This window comes from Brachypodium distachyon, chromosome 5 (assembly GCF_000005505.3).
Source record: "Brachypodium distachyon strain Bd21 chromosome 5, Brachypodium_distachyon_v3.0, whole genome shotgun sequence".
Classification (NCBI taxonomy): Eukaryota; Viridiplantae; Streptophyta; class Magnoliopsida; order Poales; family Poaceae; genus Brachypodium; species Brachypodium distachyon.
The window spans coordinates 23,432,673-23,447,520 of NC_016135.3; the positions used below are offsets into that span (position 1 = coordinate 23,432,673).

The 14,848-nt window shown below is 42.0% G+C and overlaps 2 protein-coding genes and 1 long non-coding RNA gene across 5 annotated transcripts; 2 read left to right on the forward strand and 1 right to left on the reverse strand.

Annotated features, from left to right (window-relative positions):
- Nucleotides 1–2,693: 2,693 nt before the first annotated feature.
- On the reverse strand, nt 2,694–6,196 carry LOC100842003 (transcription factor EAT1). Of its 3 annotated transcripts, none has more exons than XM_010242056.3 (4): nt 6,077–6,196; nt 4,478–5,395; nt 3,104–3,523; nt 2,694–3,006 (listed from the first exon to the last, which is right to left on the reverse strand). In XM_010242056.3, exons 2-4 carry the CDS (start codon nt 5,357–5,359, stop codon nt 2,911–2,913), a joined length of 1,398 nt encoding a protein of 465 aa, XP_010240358.1. In that variant the 5' UTR covers nt 5,360–5,395; nt 6,077–6,196; the 3' UTR covers nt 2,694–2,910. The 3 variants fall into 3 exon arrangements, with proteins under 3 accessions (XP_010240358.1, XP_024311739.1, XP_024311738.1); XM_024455971.1 differs by having other exon boundaries at nt 4,478–5,457; nt 6,077–6,113; XM_024455970.1 differs by lacking the exon at nt 6,077–6,196 and adding an exon at nt 5,586–5,811.
- Nucleotides 4,826–9,810, forward strand: LOC112269350. The gene is made up of 4 exons (XR_002961169.1): nt 4,826–4,962; nt 5,082–5,201; nt 7,995–8,087; nt 9,171–9,810. It is a non-coding gene; the product is annotated as an uncharacterized LOC112269350 (long non-coding RNA).
- Nucleotides 9,811–10,332: 522 nt separating this feature from the next.
- LOC100827847 (altered inheritance rate of mitochondria protein 25) lies at nt 10,333–14,364 on the forward strand. The gene is made up of 11 exons (XM_003580381.4): nt 10,333–10,865; nt 11,237–11,323; nt 11,482–11,523; nt 11,637–11,681; nt 12,458–12,523; nt 12,608–12,664; nt 12,777–12,838; nt 12,964–13,084; nt 13,492–13,569; nt 13,772–13,878; nt 13,960–14,364. Exons 1-11 carry the CDS (start codon nt 10,497–10,499, stop codon nt 13,988–13,990), a joined length of 1,065 nt encoding a protein of 354 aa, XP_003580429.1. The 5' UTR covers nt 10,333–10,496; the 3' UTR covers nt 13,991–14,364.
- The last annotated feature ends 484 nt before the right edge of the window (nt 14,365–14,848 follow it).

The window sequence follows — 14,848 nt, forward strand, 5'->3', positions numbered from 1 at the left end:
CGAAGGAGAAATGGAAACCAATTGGTATGTTTCTTTCTGTTTTTCCATATGAATACACAAAAGTGCATAGCAATTGCTAATTAAATTTTGGTGTTTTTGGCGAGATACAAAGGAGAGGACTAGGAGCCAACCGTGTCAAAGGTGGTGATGCTAGGTCTAATGGTAGCCATGGTGAAGGAGGAGGACTTGGGTCGAACAACAACCATGCGTCCGGACCAGACCTAGGATCAGGCAGAAGCTAGCGGCTTCTCATATTCTGAATGAACATGTGAGGCTGTGACTGGAGAGGAGCAAGGGAATGTTCGGGGCAGGAGGGCAAGAGGAAATAGAAGGAAATGAGGCACCGAGGGCACCGGCTTTGTTAGACGTCTTTCATCACAATCATCTTCTGCACCGGGCCCATCGTCGTATGCACCGACATCTAGTAACAGACGCATGACTTCATCTGCATGCATATCTATACTTGGAGCGTCGGACATGATCTTGTTGGCAGGGTCTGGTCCGGAGGGATGGGTGACGTCGGATGCGAGCATCTAGCCACTGAGGGACGGTGAGGCTCGGTCTCACGGTAAATAAGTCAAGCAAACCAAGGTCCATGCCATGGAATTCAACCATTTGGACCCCACGACATGGCGCTAGAGGAGGCACTGTGTTAGGAGTGGATGCCTATAGTTGCGAAGCGATGTCGATAGTTGCCGCACGAGGCTGTGCCACGTCTTATGTCATGTAAGTGCATGCACCGCATCCATGCAACATCGAAGCCATCGAGAGCGACCATGCAGCATACATGCATGGCGGAAGGGGTGTGCAACATTTGAGCATTGATTACACCGGTTGTGGCAACACAACATTGTTTGTCGCTGGAAGCGGCAACATAACATCAAAGACCGTCGAGCGTGACCTGATGAGTGTTTTTTTACAATCATTTCTACCTCATTTAAAACGGATATTTCGAGATATTTATCCAATGATTCTTTCAACCTGTCCACTAATCACTAATAAATGCAAAAATGTGTAAATATCCTTTCTTATTTGATTTGTTCCATATATGGACGTTTTTTTATGGGAAATCTAAACAAATTTAGGAAGTATTAAAGGAGGGAATCAATCCCAATCAAAAGATAAGCGTCCCTACAAATATAGACACAAAGTCGGTCGCATCCACTTATATACTAGCGATCATACCGCAAGGTGTCGACATCGTGGCGTCATCTCCAACAACCTTTTTGAAGGGAGTGATACTCAAATTCGCAACATAAGTCTATAAAAAACCCGATCCATCGTCTGGTCTATCATCTGTAAAATGAGAGGCAGGAAGTTGTTGACTCGCTAAGAGAGACATCAGCACCATACGAGTATTATCCATCAACATGAAACAATCTCCACTCCATAGCCATTTAAGATTTTCTAGCTTTGCGCGGAGTCAAAAAATTTAGAGTTTGACCAAGTTTATAAAAATATACCACGACAATTTTAACTTAACGTCATAGATATTGATACGGAATAGATTTTTTTCATAAACTTAATCAAACAATAGATTTAAATCACAACTAAACTAGAACACGAACAAAATACCAATACCGCTTTCGCCAACAACAAAGGTCATTTTGACCCTGCCACCCTGGTTGGCCTGGTTCAAAGGTGGGCGCTCACACATAACTTTGACCCTGCCACCCTGGTTCTGCTTATTTCGATGGTTTCCCCTTCCCCCGCGAATCCTTTCTCTGCTACCGGAACACCACGCGCGCGGCGCGCCCACTCCCGTAGTTCCAGGACTGTTGCTGCTCGAGCCTCCACGCAAGCAGCGGTTTCACGAGCATCCTCGATGGTGTGGCCGTGTGCCCGTGTGGGAGCTATCGAAGCAAAGCAAGCAACGGGAGCACCCGCGACTCCTGCGGATCTCAACTGTAAAATGTGGTGCGCAAGCAGATGATTGCAATTTGGAAATGTGTGGGAGTAATTCTGATCTAGTGCAGAGTACCACGCAAGGCATTGCATCTCGTGTTGATTCTGCGTGACTGCGATTAGGTCGCAGCATGTCACGGGAGCTTGGCCGCCGCGGGAGTGGTGGTGCCTGCGAGGTGTTCGACGTATTGCACGATCCGAGCAGAACAGTTTCCTTTGGCATGGTTCGATGGAAGCGCATTTGTGCGAAGTAAGGTTGCTAATTGCGAAGCTATTCCCTTTCTTCCTTCCTTGCAGAGTTGGATTGTCATGGATTTTCATTGTTGGGTGCGCATTGCCCGCAGCCTAACTCTCCCATGCCATGGAAGTAAGAGTGTAAGATGAAACCATCATATACGTTTCTTATGAAGTGATAATTGCACGGCAGTAGATAGTCCTGTACCAAAGACCATGGTTCACGATTCAGGTAGGACAACTTTCGGGCGGCAGTATTGTACGCATAAATTATCATGTGCAATGCAGTGTGCAAGTCGATTTCCTAATTTGATCCGACATGTAAAATCTTCACATGAATTTTGGACTTCTACAAAGTTTTCTATGCATGTAGCACCCGCTGAGGTGTGGCACCGTCTTTTAGTGAACACACTAAGCTACTTTCGGTAATTATGAACATAACAAGCTATCCCAACACATGCGTAAATCAATTCGTTCTAGTACTAGATTTGAAACTATCTGCAAATGAAATGTGCTGAGGAGATAATGCAAGCAATTGCTGAGACAAAAGCATCAAAGCATTTCTAGCCAGGCTAGATAAGTGATAACAGTAAACAGTTGGGACATGGCCAAGTTTTCAGTTTTGCCTGCGAGCTAGCTAATGGTAAAGACAAAGTTCTCTCCAAGCCTGATCTAATAACTTTGCTCTCAGAGAGAACAAACAGGAAATTACTACTACAGGAGAGGGATAAACTAGGAACTTCTTTAAATAGTTACTATGGTTGCTAAAGCCTAGTGGAATATGTTAATGGCCTGGTGTTGTGCGTCCACTGCTTGAAGGAGCCTCTTAGCCACTGCACAAGCATAAACCGAGGAGCCTTCAGATACCTGCTTTGCGGATGATGGAACACTATTATCAATGATAATCAACAATATGGGGAAAGGAGTTCCTGCTGCTACTTAAAATAAATATTACTGTCAATACCTTAGTGTTAAACATGAATATGTGGTGATCACCAATAATCCCTCCAACCGCATGGATGAGCTCAAGCTGGAACTCATCAAGAACCCTTGCAGCATGAAGCAGGGAGTTGACCTTCTTCTTTTCAGTAAGCTTGATGTTTACTTCATTTTCCACTATACGGACATCAATATGGCATTCCTTCGACCTCCTCTGAACCCAGGAGCTCCTTATGGTCCCATCGAACTGATTGTCTTGATCATCCCTCATTGGCTTCATCGATGAGCTTTCACCATCAGCAGCTACCTCCTCATCCAACTTTATTATCTTTGTCCTCTTATTTCCATGCCACTTCTGTTCCACTAGGATCTTCAGTTCCTTCACTGTCCGATTCAGCTCATCTATGTATTCAATGGCATCCCCTACTACTGAGGCCCTGTCACTCTAGAGAACAGTTCTATAACACATTAATGCCATATAGGACACATGAGCACCTCAAGAAGTACATTTAAGATTTGTATGGTTTTGCCACATTGTTTACTTTTTCTTTGAATAAGTCATCAGGTGCTGTTTAATTGGTTAAGATTGGATCACTAGAGAGTTGAACAGTCTGTTGGGTAGTACTGCAGCGAGGATGGTAAGTTACATTGTCTTATGAAAAATCAAAGTACATAAGGTTACTGAAAAAAAAGGAAAATCAAAATACATATCAAATGGGGAGATTTCCATCATTCTCGCATGATTAACTATAGGTCCTTAGTCCTTACACGCTCGATCAAGATATATGGGGTAAATAATATGGCATTATAAACATCTGCAGGGAGCAGCACAATGAGGAACTATTTCGTGGCAATCCTGTTTAACAGGATATTTCTATAAGACTGCATATAATGTAGAAACAGAGTTTGAAGAGTATCTGCAGAGAGTAGCACAACAAGGAACTATTTTGTGACAATCATGTTTAGCAGGATATTTTTATCAGACTGCATATAATGTAGAAGCACATTACTTAACTCACGACTCTTGAAACCTATATTGGACAGATGATGGTTTTGCACATGGGTTTTTGTCGACCTTAGCAAGATGAAACAAGTTTATTAGGCTGCATAGTATTTTGGTGTCGGCACTTTTGAGCATCTTAACACAGTGAGAGGAAATGGATGAGGTTATTTAGAAATTCGACTACCTTTATAAAAACAATAAAAACCAGAAGCTTTTACTGATAATCTGAATGCTAGCTTCTATTAGTTGAGTATTATGTGCATCTAGTATCACTGAAACTGAGTTGTTAACTTGCAGTAGTTGAGTATTCTGTACATCTGAGAATCATTCAAACGCCTATATTTGCAAAATGATGAATAAGACAAACCATATTTGAGAAAAATGAACAAGACAAACCTTGGTAGGATTGGGGAAGAGGTCTTTTAGAGTCTTGTACTTCACATTTAGCTGTTCTCTCCTCTCTCTCTCAGTTGCAAAGTTAGCTTTTCCTTTGCCCTTCCCGAACTCACCCTTTCCTCTTCTGCATTCCAGTACAGTATCAAATTGCCTGTCATCAATGTCCTGAAAAATATCTCCTCCCACACTTCCAACCCCAATCATGACTTCTCTTTCATCTTCACCGGGGAACAGCCCATAATTTTGTGGCAATGAATGGCAGATATCCTTTAGTGGATGAGACTGGGTAGCATGATACCCTAACTGCAAGGCTGAATCACTAGTGAACATCAAACCACTTTCAGGAGTCGCTGCCACTCCTGTAAACTCACCATTCAGATCCAAATAGTTGGTACTACTCAGTGATGTATCACCAAAGACAGAGGTTGTTGTAGGGAATGCTGGAGCCACAGTGCAGTGGAGAAGATTTAAGAGATCAGGCGCTGGTGTGTAAGAACTGTTTGGATAAATTGCAGCATCATACTGTTGAATCTGTTGTTCCACCAATATGTTTTGTGGATCTTCACTAATCTGATTGTTGATGATGTGGTCTTGGATACTGCAGATAGAAGCATCCCAGGTCGCAGTTTCCACTGGTTGCATATCTTGCTCCAAATCAATTCCTAGTTGATGCTGAAGGTGGTTGATTGCTCTTGCAGCTTCAGAGGAAAGATTGGTCGAATTGGTAAGAATTTCCGATGAAAACGAGGGCACTTTGAATTTCTGTAGCTCGATATCTGTGTTGCCGTTGCATTTAGGAGCTTGAGAAGAATCATGGATCAAAGATCCTGCCATGAGACTATGATCATGGGAACCTTCAAAATAGTCACCCCCAATAATCATTTTGGCAAAACAGTGCCTGGTACCTTCAATCCAAATCTAAAACCAACACAATATGAAAAACCGATGAGCATAGAAAGAACTGTTTGAAAAACTTGATCCTGACAGAAGGTCAAATACAAGAGAAAATCAAATAACGAATAGCGTCTTAGATGTGAACTAAGCTTGAGCTTGAATAGAAATCGTAGATACTTGCGGTGCACATAATAAGGGGAAAAGATGACTTAACAGGAATGCAGCAGCAGATATAATTCAATTAGACACGGAAATCTCGGTTGGCTGGGTTGTTTTGGTTGTTGCAAAAGAGATGGAGCCGTGGAGTTTTGCAATGTGGCTGTCTGTTCTTCCGTGTAGAGATTAGAGAAGTTGCATATAGCATGATTAATAAGACATGAAGCAACTTTGCTTGTTTCAGACCTAACAAACTCCTTACCATCTTTTTCTGTTCCCTAATCCTATTCATATTGATGTTTGATACAATGTGCTTCAACTACCGCAAGCTCAGTAACCAATTAGCAAAATGTTGAGTAGCCAGAAATAATTTGTAATCACAAATACACCTCAGTAATTGTAAGATGATCAGTAAATGAAGCACAAGAAACCCATGATGCTGAATGTTTTGATTTTAATCTGCTCAATTAAGACTCAAAGAAACAGAGAACTTCCAATCAGGATTTGCATCTAGCGAACAGTAGTAATAAGCTCTAGAAGATAACATACCTATTTTCTTGGCACGGCTGTTGGTCAGATGAGCGAGACTTTGTTCACGAAGTTGCAACTCAAAGACTCATGAAACCTAGTTTCTGTGCTAGGCCAAGAATATTATAGTGGTAAGTCCTGAAACTATAATTTGGTTGTCACACAAAATTGATGCGCCAGAAAATAACAGAATTTGCCCATTCTAAAGGTCAATGTGAATGACTATCATATGATTATTATTGTTTCTGTTATTATTAAGAGACACAAACGAGAAAGACGGAAAGCTCACACCCTTTGAATTTGGCATCTTTGATGTTATTCACCCATAGGAAGTTGAGAAATGTAGGTCATGCCTTCTGCCTCCTGACCATATTTTATGATTGTACCGGTGTAGTTGCACTCTGAGAAAATAGGGCAACAACTACTTACAAGATTGCAAGTATCCAAAGAGCACATGATCTTACATTATGGGATATTCATACCAGCCTTAGTCATTTGAGCTTGTATGTTTTTAAATAGATCAGTATGGTGTTCTTGGTTCACTCAAATTTTAGAAGTTTAGATATTTTCACCTGTCATGGTACCGATCCTTGAGTACCAATGAATGAACTAGAATATACTAAGTTGCTAGTTACATTACAAAATTCCCCCATCAGACTAAATGGAACATTAAACTGTTCATCTAGTAAGTTTGCGCTGCTTCAATAAAACATGTAAAACTGAGGGATGAACATGAGCAATATGTACCATATGTCCATATTGCATGTTCGTTAGAGTAACCGGTTGTTATGATACGATATCATTTGATAGGATTTATTGGCATCTCTCCTGTAATGCAACATATGGCATCACACCTTCAGATTCTGTTGTACGTATCTTTACACTTATAAAGATCCGAGTTGGTGGTCGCGAGTTCACTCCAACAAGACTACTCCTTAATGGTTACGGACTCATCTAATTGCCACTCATTTTATACGTATCATGATCTTTTGACTATTCTTGATTGGTTTTGATGACTTTCAAGACAATTGTTTTTCAAAAATAATATTTTGAGATAATTCTTATTTATCATAATTTTTAAAAAACATGAGCCCAGATTCTTAATCTCGTAGCAAAGCACGGACATTTAGCTAGTATATAATAAACAGACCAGTGGTATCTGAATGCTAAACCTTTCTATTTCACACTTCTTCTAGAGTTAATATTGCGCTTATACTCCATCAAAGTTCTTTGAAGTAAGAATGAGGCCTTCCTAAATAGATCAATGTCAGTGATGGAATGATGGCCAGGTTTTAAAATATAACCAACCATTCTGGATTAATGACCTTCAAGCTATAGGCTATGTAATAACAGATATTGACTCAAATTATTTTGGGGAAATTTTATATCAGACACGTAACTTGTTTACGCTTAAGTTACAGGCCATGTCCCTTGTCTCAACTGCAGGGTCTACTAAGAGAGTGTCAATTTGGACGCTTACCATGTGTCCATTTTTTATGTCGTCTTAGTTTTTTTGGTGTCTGTTATAGGGTTATGTCAAGCATGTGAGCCCCATAATTTTTCTAAATGCTTCTAATACTGCAGTTACCTCTGTCTGTTTGTCCTGTGATGGATCCCTCATAGTGTATCTGCCACCAATAGTTGGTCTTATATGATTTGCTTATACTGAAACGTCCCAGTGGTTCTTGTAGATTAATATGGTCATTGAACTGCTAACACGGTAACACTACAGAATTGAATTTCGAATATGGAACTTATGGTTCATGAGAGTAGTTCTGAACGAGACTCAAAAACTGTTTCTTCAAGCAAACCGGAGTTTGAAAATCTGCGATTTGTTCTTTAGTATGATCATAGTTGTGCATACTTATGAACACTCCATTGTGCTTTCTGATATTCTGTTGCCCAAGCGTTTAATGAGTGCATTTTGCACTTCTTGCAGCACCATTTGGGGATCTCGTCCTCATGAGATTTTACCCCACAACTCCTAACTGCTAGCATGCACAGTGGCACCAAGAGAGCTTTCAGTCGCCAAGTAAGGTCTCATGCTTGTAACATGTTATTACTACTTGTGTGAGTGCAACACAAAATTACATGCTAAAACTTAACTCCTGATTTGTGAGTCTATCACCTCTGAAGTAACACAAGCATGCTTGTAAGTGGAAGAATGTTTAACATGTGCAATTTGAACAATCGCCCCAATAGCCATTCATTTTTTAGTGGTTACCAGTTTTTGCATCTCTGATATAAACTTCTCAACCATGAGCACCCCTGATAAGCTTGGTTATTTTAGTGAATTGTGCAAAGCAACTAGCAATGACTTTTAATTTAATGGCGCGTGGATTGTTGTTAAATTTATGTCCATGGTGCCAAGTTCCTGCTGTTATCTTTTAACCTGGATGTAGTAGTGTTCAAATGTTCCACTGGTGAGCCCCCCTACTTGGTGTGTGCCTGATGGCCTCCCATGAAGAGGCCCTGTCAGGCTGAACTGCTGAAGAAAACAAGTGCTAATATTTATCACTTAAAGAATGTACATGCTTAAGGAGACAAGAATATATTTGGCGCTTGGTGCAGCCTTCAGGTAAGTTAATTGGATGAAAGTAACCAAGGCTGTTTGCTGTAATGGTAGAGGATTACGAGACGAAAGGTGCTAGATACCCATTTAGGCCTCGTTCGTTTGTGATAAACCTCACCGGGATTGAGAGGGATTGGGGAGGCATTTGACCTAAAATCTCATCAATCCCTCCCAATCCCCACCGGGATGGGTGTAACCGAACTAGGCCTTAGGCGTGTTCATTTCCTCTTGGCTTTCATGGAATTATACCCAGTACAGTAGCTCACTGTTTTAAAACGAGTCAATTTATGTGCAAATCAAACATAAATAGCTCCAGTAACAAGATGCAATTTGATATTTCCAAGGCTATGTAATCAATGAGGCATTTGCATCTTCTGCGAAAATAAGAACCAGAGAAGCATAGAAGATTTTTCCTTTTTTACCAAAACCAACGATAGTGGAGAACTGTCCCTGGAAATGGAATATTCAAGGGACAAAACAAATGTAGAGATTATTATGTTTAAAGCTATAACCAAGCATTGAAAGCCATTTCTTGGTTTGCAGGTCTCGCAACATAGGACCATAACAAGAACAAACTCAACGGGAAGAGGCACAAACATCCTCTGATCTGGATCAAGTCCAGCTGAGGTGATGCCAAACCAAGAAGCAGAAACTGCGAAGTGTAGTAGGCTGAGTTCGGTGGAGTTTAATGTGCTACGCTGTTAATCTCTACGGTTTTCTCACGTTCTGACACTGGGTACTGGGCAGACAGCCTCCTGCTGTGCTGGACCTGTTTGGACCGAGACCAGAAGAAGTTGCAGGATGTTTTAAAGGGAGAGGACGACGTCTCATGCCCTCCTTGCTTCGGCTGGATTCTCGGTGGGTCTAGGCATGCGGAATGCATTGGCAGGTTCTGCGGCGCACCCGCGTAACGGCATTCTTCTGCGCGAAGGAGTTCGAGTGTACGGCTCCATGCCGCAACTCCCAGTTGAAAAAGCGTCCCTTCCACTGAAACATGATTCTGTTTCATTTGTTGACCTCCTTTGTTTTCTCCCCGGAGGTCAGTCAGGTTCTTGGTCTCTCTCACCTCTCCATGTACTACTGTAGTACATGGCTACATGCCCGTTATGGTGTTCGGTTAGTGTGATATTCTGATTTCTGTTTGTACGATGCATGCAATATGCTGCTGTGCGCAGAAGTTTGTTACGATATGATGATGTCTTCTCACTTATAGAGTGCATAAGATAATTGATCATCTTTCACATCCTCTAGAACATACACAACCAGTATGTTTTTTTTGGAAGAATAACCACTATACTAGTTTACAAGACACCCACTTCGTTGCGGACAACAAGGAGATTAAATGTCGTATATTTTAGAAAAAAAGATGGCACATCTTATACTCCGTCCGTCACATATTAATTGCTGAAATATTACATGTATCTAGATAATATATTTATATGCGAGTCACTTAATATGAGATGGAGAGAGTACTTAGAATGGAAAGAGTAATACGAATACAAATTAATATCGAGTTATACTCCAGCAGGAAAACTTTATATCACGTCGAATTTTGGATTTGAATACGTCCTACCTGCAGAAGCCCAGACTAGGCGCAACTTATGAGGCGCGCGTGTGGCCGTGTCCCGTATAGCTCGCCTCTAGAGTCGGCCCAAGAGGAGGTGGTGCGGTTGAGTTACAGCCCAGTCCCAGCCAACGAAGGTGAAAGCGGCCCAGACCCCTCGGTCTTCTTCCGAGTAACCGAGTCCCCTCCCGTGCTTCTGTTCCCTTGAAGAACCTTCCGGCGACGATTCTCCTCGGGGCAGGCAGTCTTCGCGGTGGTTACGCGCCCGTGCTCCCGATCAGTGTATCCCTCCCCCTCTCCCTCCGATGAGGTGGCTACCCGGGCTGCTCTCCCAGGCGAGGGCGGCCGCGAGGGCCAGCAGCAGCCACGCCAGAGGATCCAATGGGTTCGCGACTGGCGGCGGGGACGGGCCGGGGGTGCCCCGGGAGTGGATGCGGAAGCTGTGGGTCGAGGAGCTGAGGAAGCAGAAGGATGCTGCGAGGAGCTTGGGGAGGCGTGCTGTCGCGAAGGCTGACGGTGGCGGCGGTGAGGATTCCCTCGGCTTCCTTGCTAGGGCCGCTCGCGCGTTTGTGAACTCCGAGCCGGCCGCGGCGGGGGCTGAGAGGATGGCTGGCAGCGAGGTGGCGCCGTCTGAAGGCGTCCAGTATGACTTCCGGAACCTCCCATACATAGAGGTATGACTTTGATTAGAATTGTTGGTGAAGTCGCACTGTTGGGTACTGGATAGCTAGATAGGGCTGAGTAGTGAGTAATGTATGACGTAGTTGATTACTCCTCCGTTCCATAATTCTTGTCGAAATATTACATGTATCTAGATGTTTTTTAGGAATAGATACATCCATTTTGGGACAAATTTGAGACAAGAATTATGGAACGGAGGTAGTATTTTTGAAACGAAAACTTCAATCAGTTAAGTTGGTTCCCTTCTGCTCACGGGTCTACTGGATGGTTGATGTTTATCCTGCTGTACCTGTTTCACGTGTTCAAATTTGAGTCACTTGTAGCTGCTGGAATAGCTGAGATAACTTATATATGTGTTTTATAGGCCAAACTGAAGCCTCTCCTTTCAAGATCCAATCTCGTTATTGCCAGGGATGTAGAGTGGGCAAATATCATGTTTGCTTTCGAGCAGGTGATGTATACTTTTAAGCCACTATGTACACATTTAAGTTGCTACTCTTGGATGCTTCTCCTCCAACTGTTTTCAGAATTATATAATAGTTTCTGTTCAATATTGTTAATATGGCTGGGCTAGATGGACTTTTACATACTTTGTCATTCCAAATGCAGGAAAGTAGATATATCTTAATGGATCCACTCCATTCTCAATCTGTAAGTGTGACTCCTTTCAAATTGTAGCCAGTTACTTTATTGTTTTCTTTCATTGTTTATGTTCCCTTCTCCAGGCCTTAAGCATTTACTTGTTTCTTTTGTTTCAATGCCAGCCTGTAGGGTTTATTCGAGAGAAAAGCAATGTCATCTTTAGGCAGGTATGCTTATGTGATTAGTTGATCCTAAACAAAATACTATTACGTTGTGCTCCTATTTTTACTTGTAATTCAGTGAAATTTGTTTGAGCGACAAGAATTTGATTATGCTCCTTTGCTAAATATTATATGTTGTAGTATGTCACATTGGTGTAGTCCTTTTTCTTTGCTTTTATACTGCATGTTCTTTTAGCTCTCGGCACTGATTGATGTTACATGTTTTCAACTAGAGCTGGCTATGATGTCTTATGTACAGTATGTAGTGTGAATCTGGTAATATGTCCTTGTGACGTTACGAAAGTGTCAAGTATAGCTTTACAAAATGGGAAAATGGGGCCATAGGAAAATCGGATGGGTTGGAGAGAGGTGTGTGTGGTGAATGTTGCAGTAAATAGGTTGCTCTCCAAGTTCTGAACGTCCATTATGTAATGTTGTTATATTGGGTAGTTCTTGGGATGCTGTGGAAAGACCGTACTCTGCACTCATTTGCTAATTTTTCAACTTATTGTAAACAGAGGGTTAAATTTATTCGGGAAACTTTTTGAGTAGTTATCATACAGAATCTGATATTTATAATGTGTTCTACCCATCTGGTAATCAAGCTTTGGCATAGAGATTAGAGAATCTTATCTAGCTGGTAATATATCTCTGAGAGGGTGGAAGAAGTGTTATCTGTTCTGTATGTTTATTTTATTTATCTGGTGTTTATTTATTCATTTTTCTTTTGATGATAATGGTAACTACCAAGTTATAACAGTTCCTTTTTGCTGGTACTTCAGTTACTTCGGTCGAGACGACCATTTGTTGCAGAATTTACTGATGCTATGGGTAATGAGATATTTACGGTAAGACCTCTTTATTTACACCATTAGGGAATTTCAGCAAAGATCTTTACTGATGTTATGGATACTGATACTAATTGGGTTCAGGTCCGCCGGCCATTTTGGTTCATCAACAGTTCCATTTATGCAGAGGTGGATGGCAAGGTACACCATTTCTTTTGACTTCATTTTTTTAACTTATTAATATGGGAGTATTAACCCTCATATGAATGTACAGAAATACTGCTGATAAAGTTTCATGATATCCTTTTATCAGGAGATAGGTGTAGTCCACAGGCGTTGGCATCTTTGGCGTAGAATATATGACCTGTACTTAGGGTAACATGAATTCCTGATATCCTAATTCCCCTTATTTCTTTGACCAAGCCAAATAGATTGGCTCTTTATGTAGTTTCTTGCCATACTGCCTGACAGTTTGATTTTCAAACTTTTTTGCTCTCTAGGAACAAGCAATTTGCGGTTGTCGAGAATCCTGGATTTTGGAACTGGACCTTTACCCTGGTTGATGAGGATGACAATCTCTTAGCTCAGATTGATCGTAATTGGAGGGGATTTGGTTTTGAGGTAATGCCTTTTTTAGTAGAGAATTATTGAATGATAATCTGGCATGGAGGGGATTTGAATTTGATTTGTTCCATGCATATCTAGCACCAAAACACAATCTGTAACATATAACTGACGATTTACACATTGATATCTAATACTGTTGTCAATTGCTGTGATGCTATTGCTTGACATTATTGCTAGCTCACAAGGAGAATATTGTACATAACAATAAATTATACTGGACATATCCATCGCATAATTATGATTCTGCTATGATGAGTCTGCTTGGCTTGGGACTGTGATATAGTTATAGCATGATTGTACACCCCATCATAGCCTGTAGAAAGGCGGTGCTGCAGGAGGCAGTTGTAAGGACTAATGAGTAACGACTGATCAATATAACTTTGTTTTCTATCTCATTACAGCTCTTCACGGATGCCGGCCAGTATGCAATCAGGTTTGGTGATGCTGGACAGAGCCGTAAAGTTGGTCTCGCTTCAGGTGTAAGTGTTTCTCACTTGACAAGCATTAAAAACATCTGCCTTTTAATGTGCATCTGTTCCCCTGTGGGATGTAAATTTTACGAACTTTGGTTCATATGGACCCATTTTGGTTTGTGTTACTTGCCCAGGTTTGCTATTTACATTGTTTTAGAGATCCTCCCCTTACACTGATTTCAAATTCAAATCCCAATGGTGCATCCAGATTGAAGAACTAGACGTTGCTCGCCAGCTGACTTTACCTGAAAGGGCTGTGGCTCTTGCTCTAGCGGTGTCTCTGGACTGTGATTACTTTTCTAGGAGAGGGGGCTGGTACGTATACCTTGTTACCATATTGACTTGTCTAGATGGATTCAGCGGAGTACTGATATCTGAAGTGCTTGTTTCTTTCAGGGGTATTCCTTTTCTTATTGTCACAGAGTAGACATCCGTATGAACCACCCGCTCCGTCCACAGTGGAGCTGAACTGCTAGTTGACAGTTGTTTTCACCATTGATTTCTGAAGAAACCTGGTGGAATTTACTACTGTGACGCCATTGAGATCATTCGAATGCAATGCATGTTTTCCCTCCTGTAACCCTGCTCGGTTGTGCACTTAACTTGTGCTTCATATGAAAGTTGTGGAGCACAAGTGACTTGAGAAGTTCGACAGTTTGCATCCATCTCGCTGTCTTTCTATGACTAGCTGGACTTGACGTGGCTACTTACTTAACGGTTGTAGCAACAAAAAAATTAAATCTCGAGTGAATGCAAAGGGTACTCTGGTAGAGACCAGATACGTGCTTGGAAAGTTTACCACAGTAGAGAACTTGTGTGTTCGAACACTTGTAACCTGGATTAAGTATACTAATTCTGTGATCATGTGCTGCGCCTGCGCTAAACGGTGGCAATGGCTTACGGACGGGGAGGGCTTGAATTTAAGCGGAGTGGAGAACGGGATACGTCGGATTTTTCTGGCATCAGTACGACGTTTCTGTACCCAGAAGTTGGCAGGCCGAAAGGTCGTGGGCTTTGCGCAAAAAGAAGAAGTTGTGGGCTTTACGTCGCGGCAGGCCGAAAGGTTGTGTTCTTTACGTCGCGGCAGGGTCGCGTGCACTACTCTCCTGCTCGCCTTTTCCCACCGCTTCCGCTTTTGTATTACCCGCTCTGCCCCCAGCGCTTCCCGCTACAAAACGATCGCCTTCTTCTTTTCCTCTTTGACGCCGGAACCACAAAAAATACACTCAAAATACTACTCGTACAAGTCGTACGTACTAGCCGCAGCCCACGGCGACACTGACCT

Excerpts from the sequence above, each read along its gene's own strand:
- LOC100842003 (XM_010242056.3), bottom strand. The coding sequence starts at position 5,359 with ATGATTATTGGGGGTGACTATTTTGAAGGTTCCCATGATCATAGTCTC. Across the intron at positions 3,524-4,477 it reads TCTTCCCCAATCCTACCAAG|AGTGACAGGGCCTCAGTAGT; the intron begins GTTTGTCTTGTT and ends ACTGTTCTCTAG. Across the intron at positions 3,007-3,103 it reads TATTCATGTTTAACACTAAG|GTATCTGAAGGCTCCTCGGT; the intron begins GTATTGACAGTA and ends TCCGCAAAGCAG.
- LOC100827847 (XM_003580381.4), top strand. The coding sequence starts at position 10,497 with ATGAGGTGGCTACCCGGGCTGCTCTCCCAGGCGAGGGCGGCCGCGAGG. Across the intron at positions 11,682-12,457 it reads GCAATGTCATCTTTAGGCAG|TTACTTCGGTCGAGACGACC; the intron begins GTATGCTTATGT and ends CTGGTACTTCAG. Across the intron at positions 13,570-13,771 it reads AAGTTGGTCTCGCTTCAGGT|ATTGAAGAACTAGACGTTGC; the intron begins GTAAGTGTTTCT and ends TGGTGCATCCAG.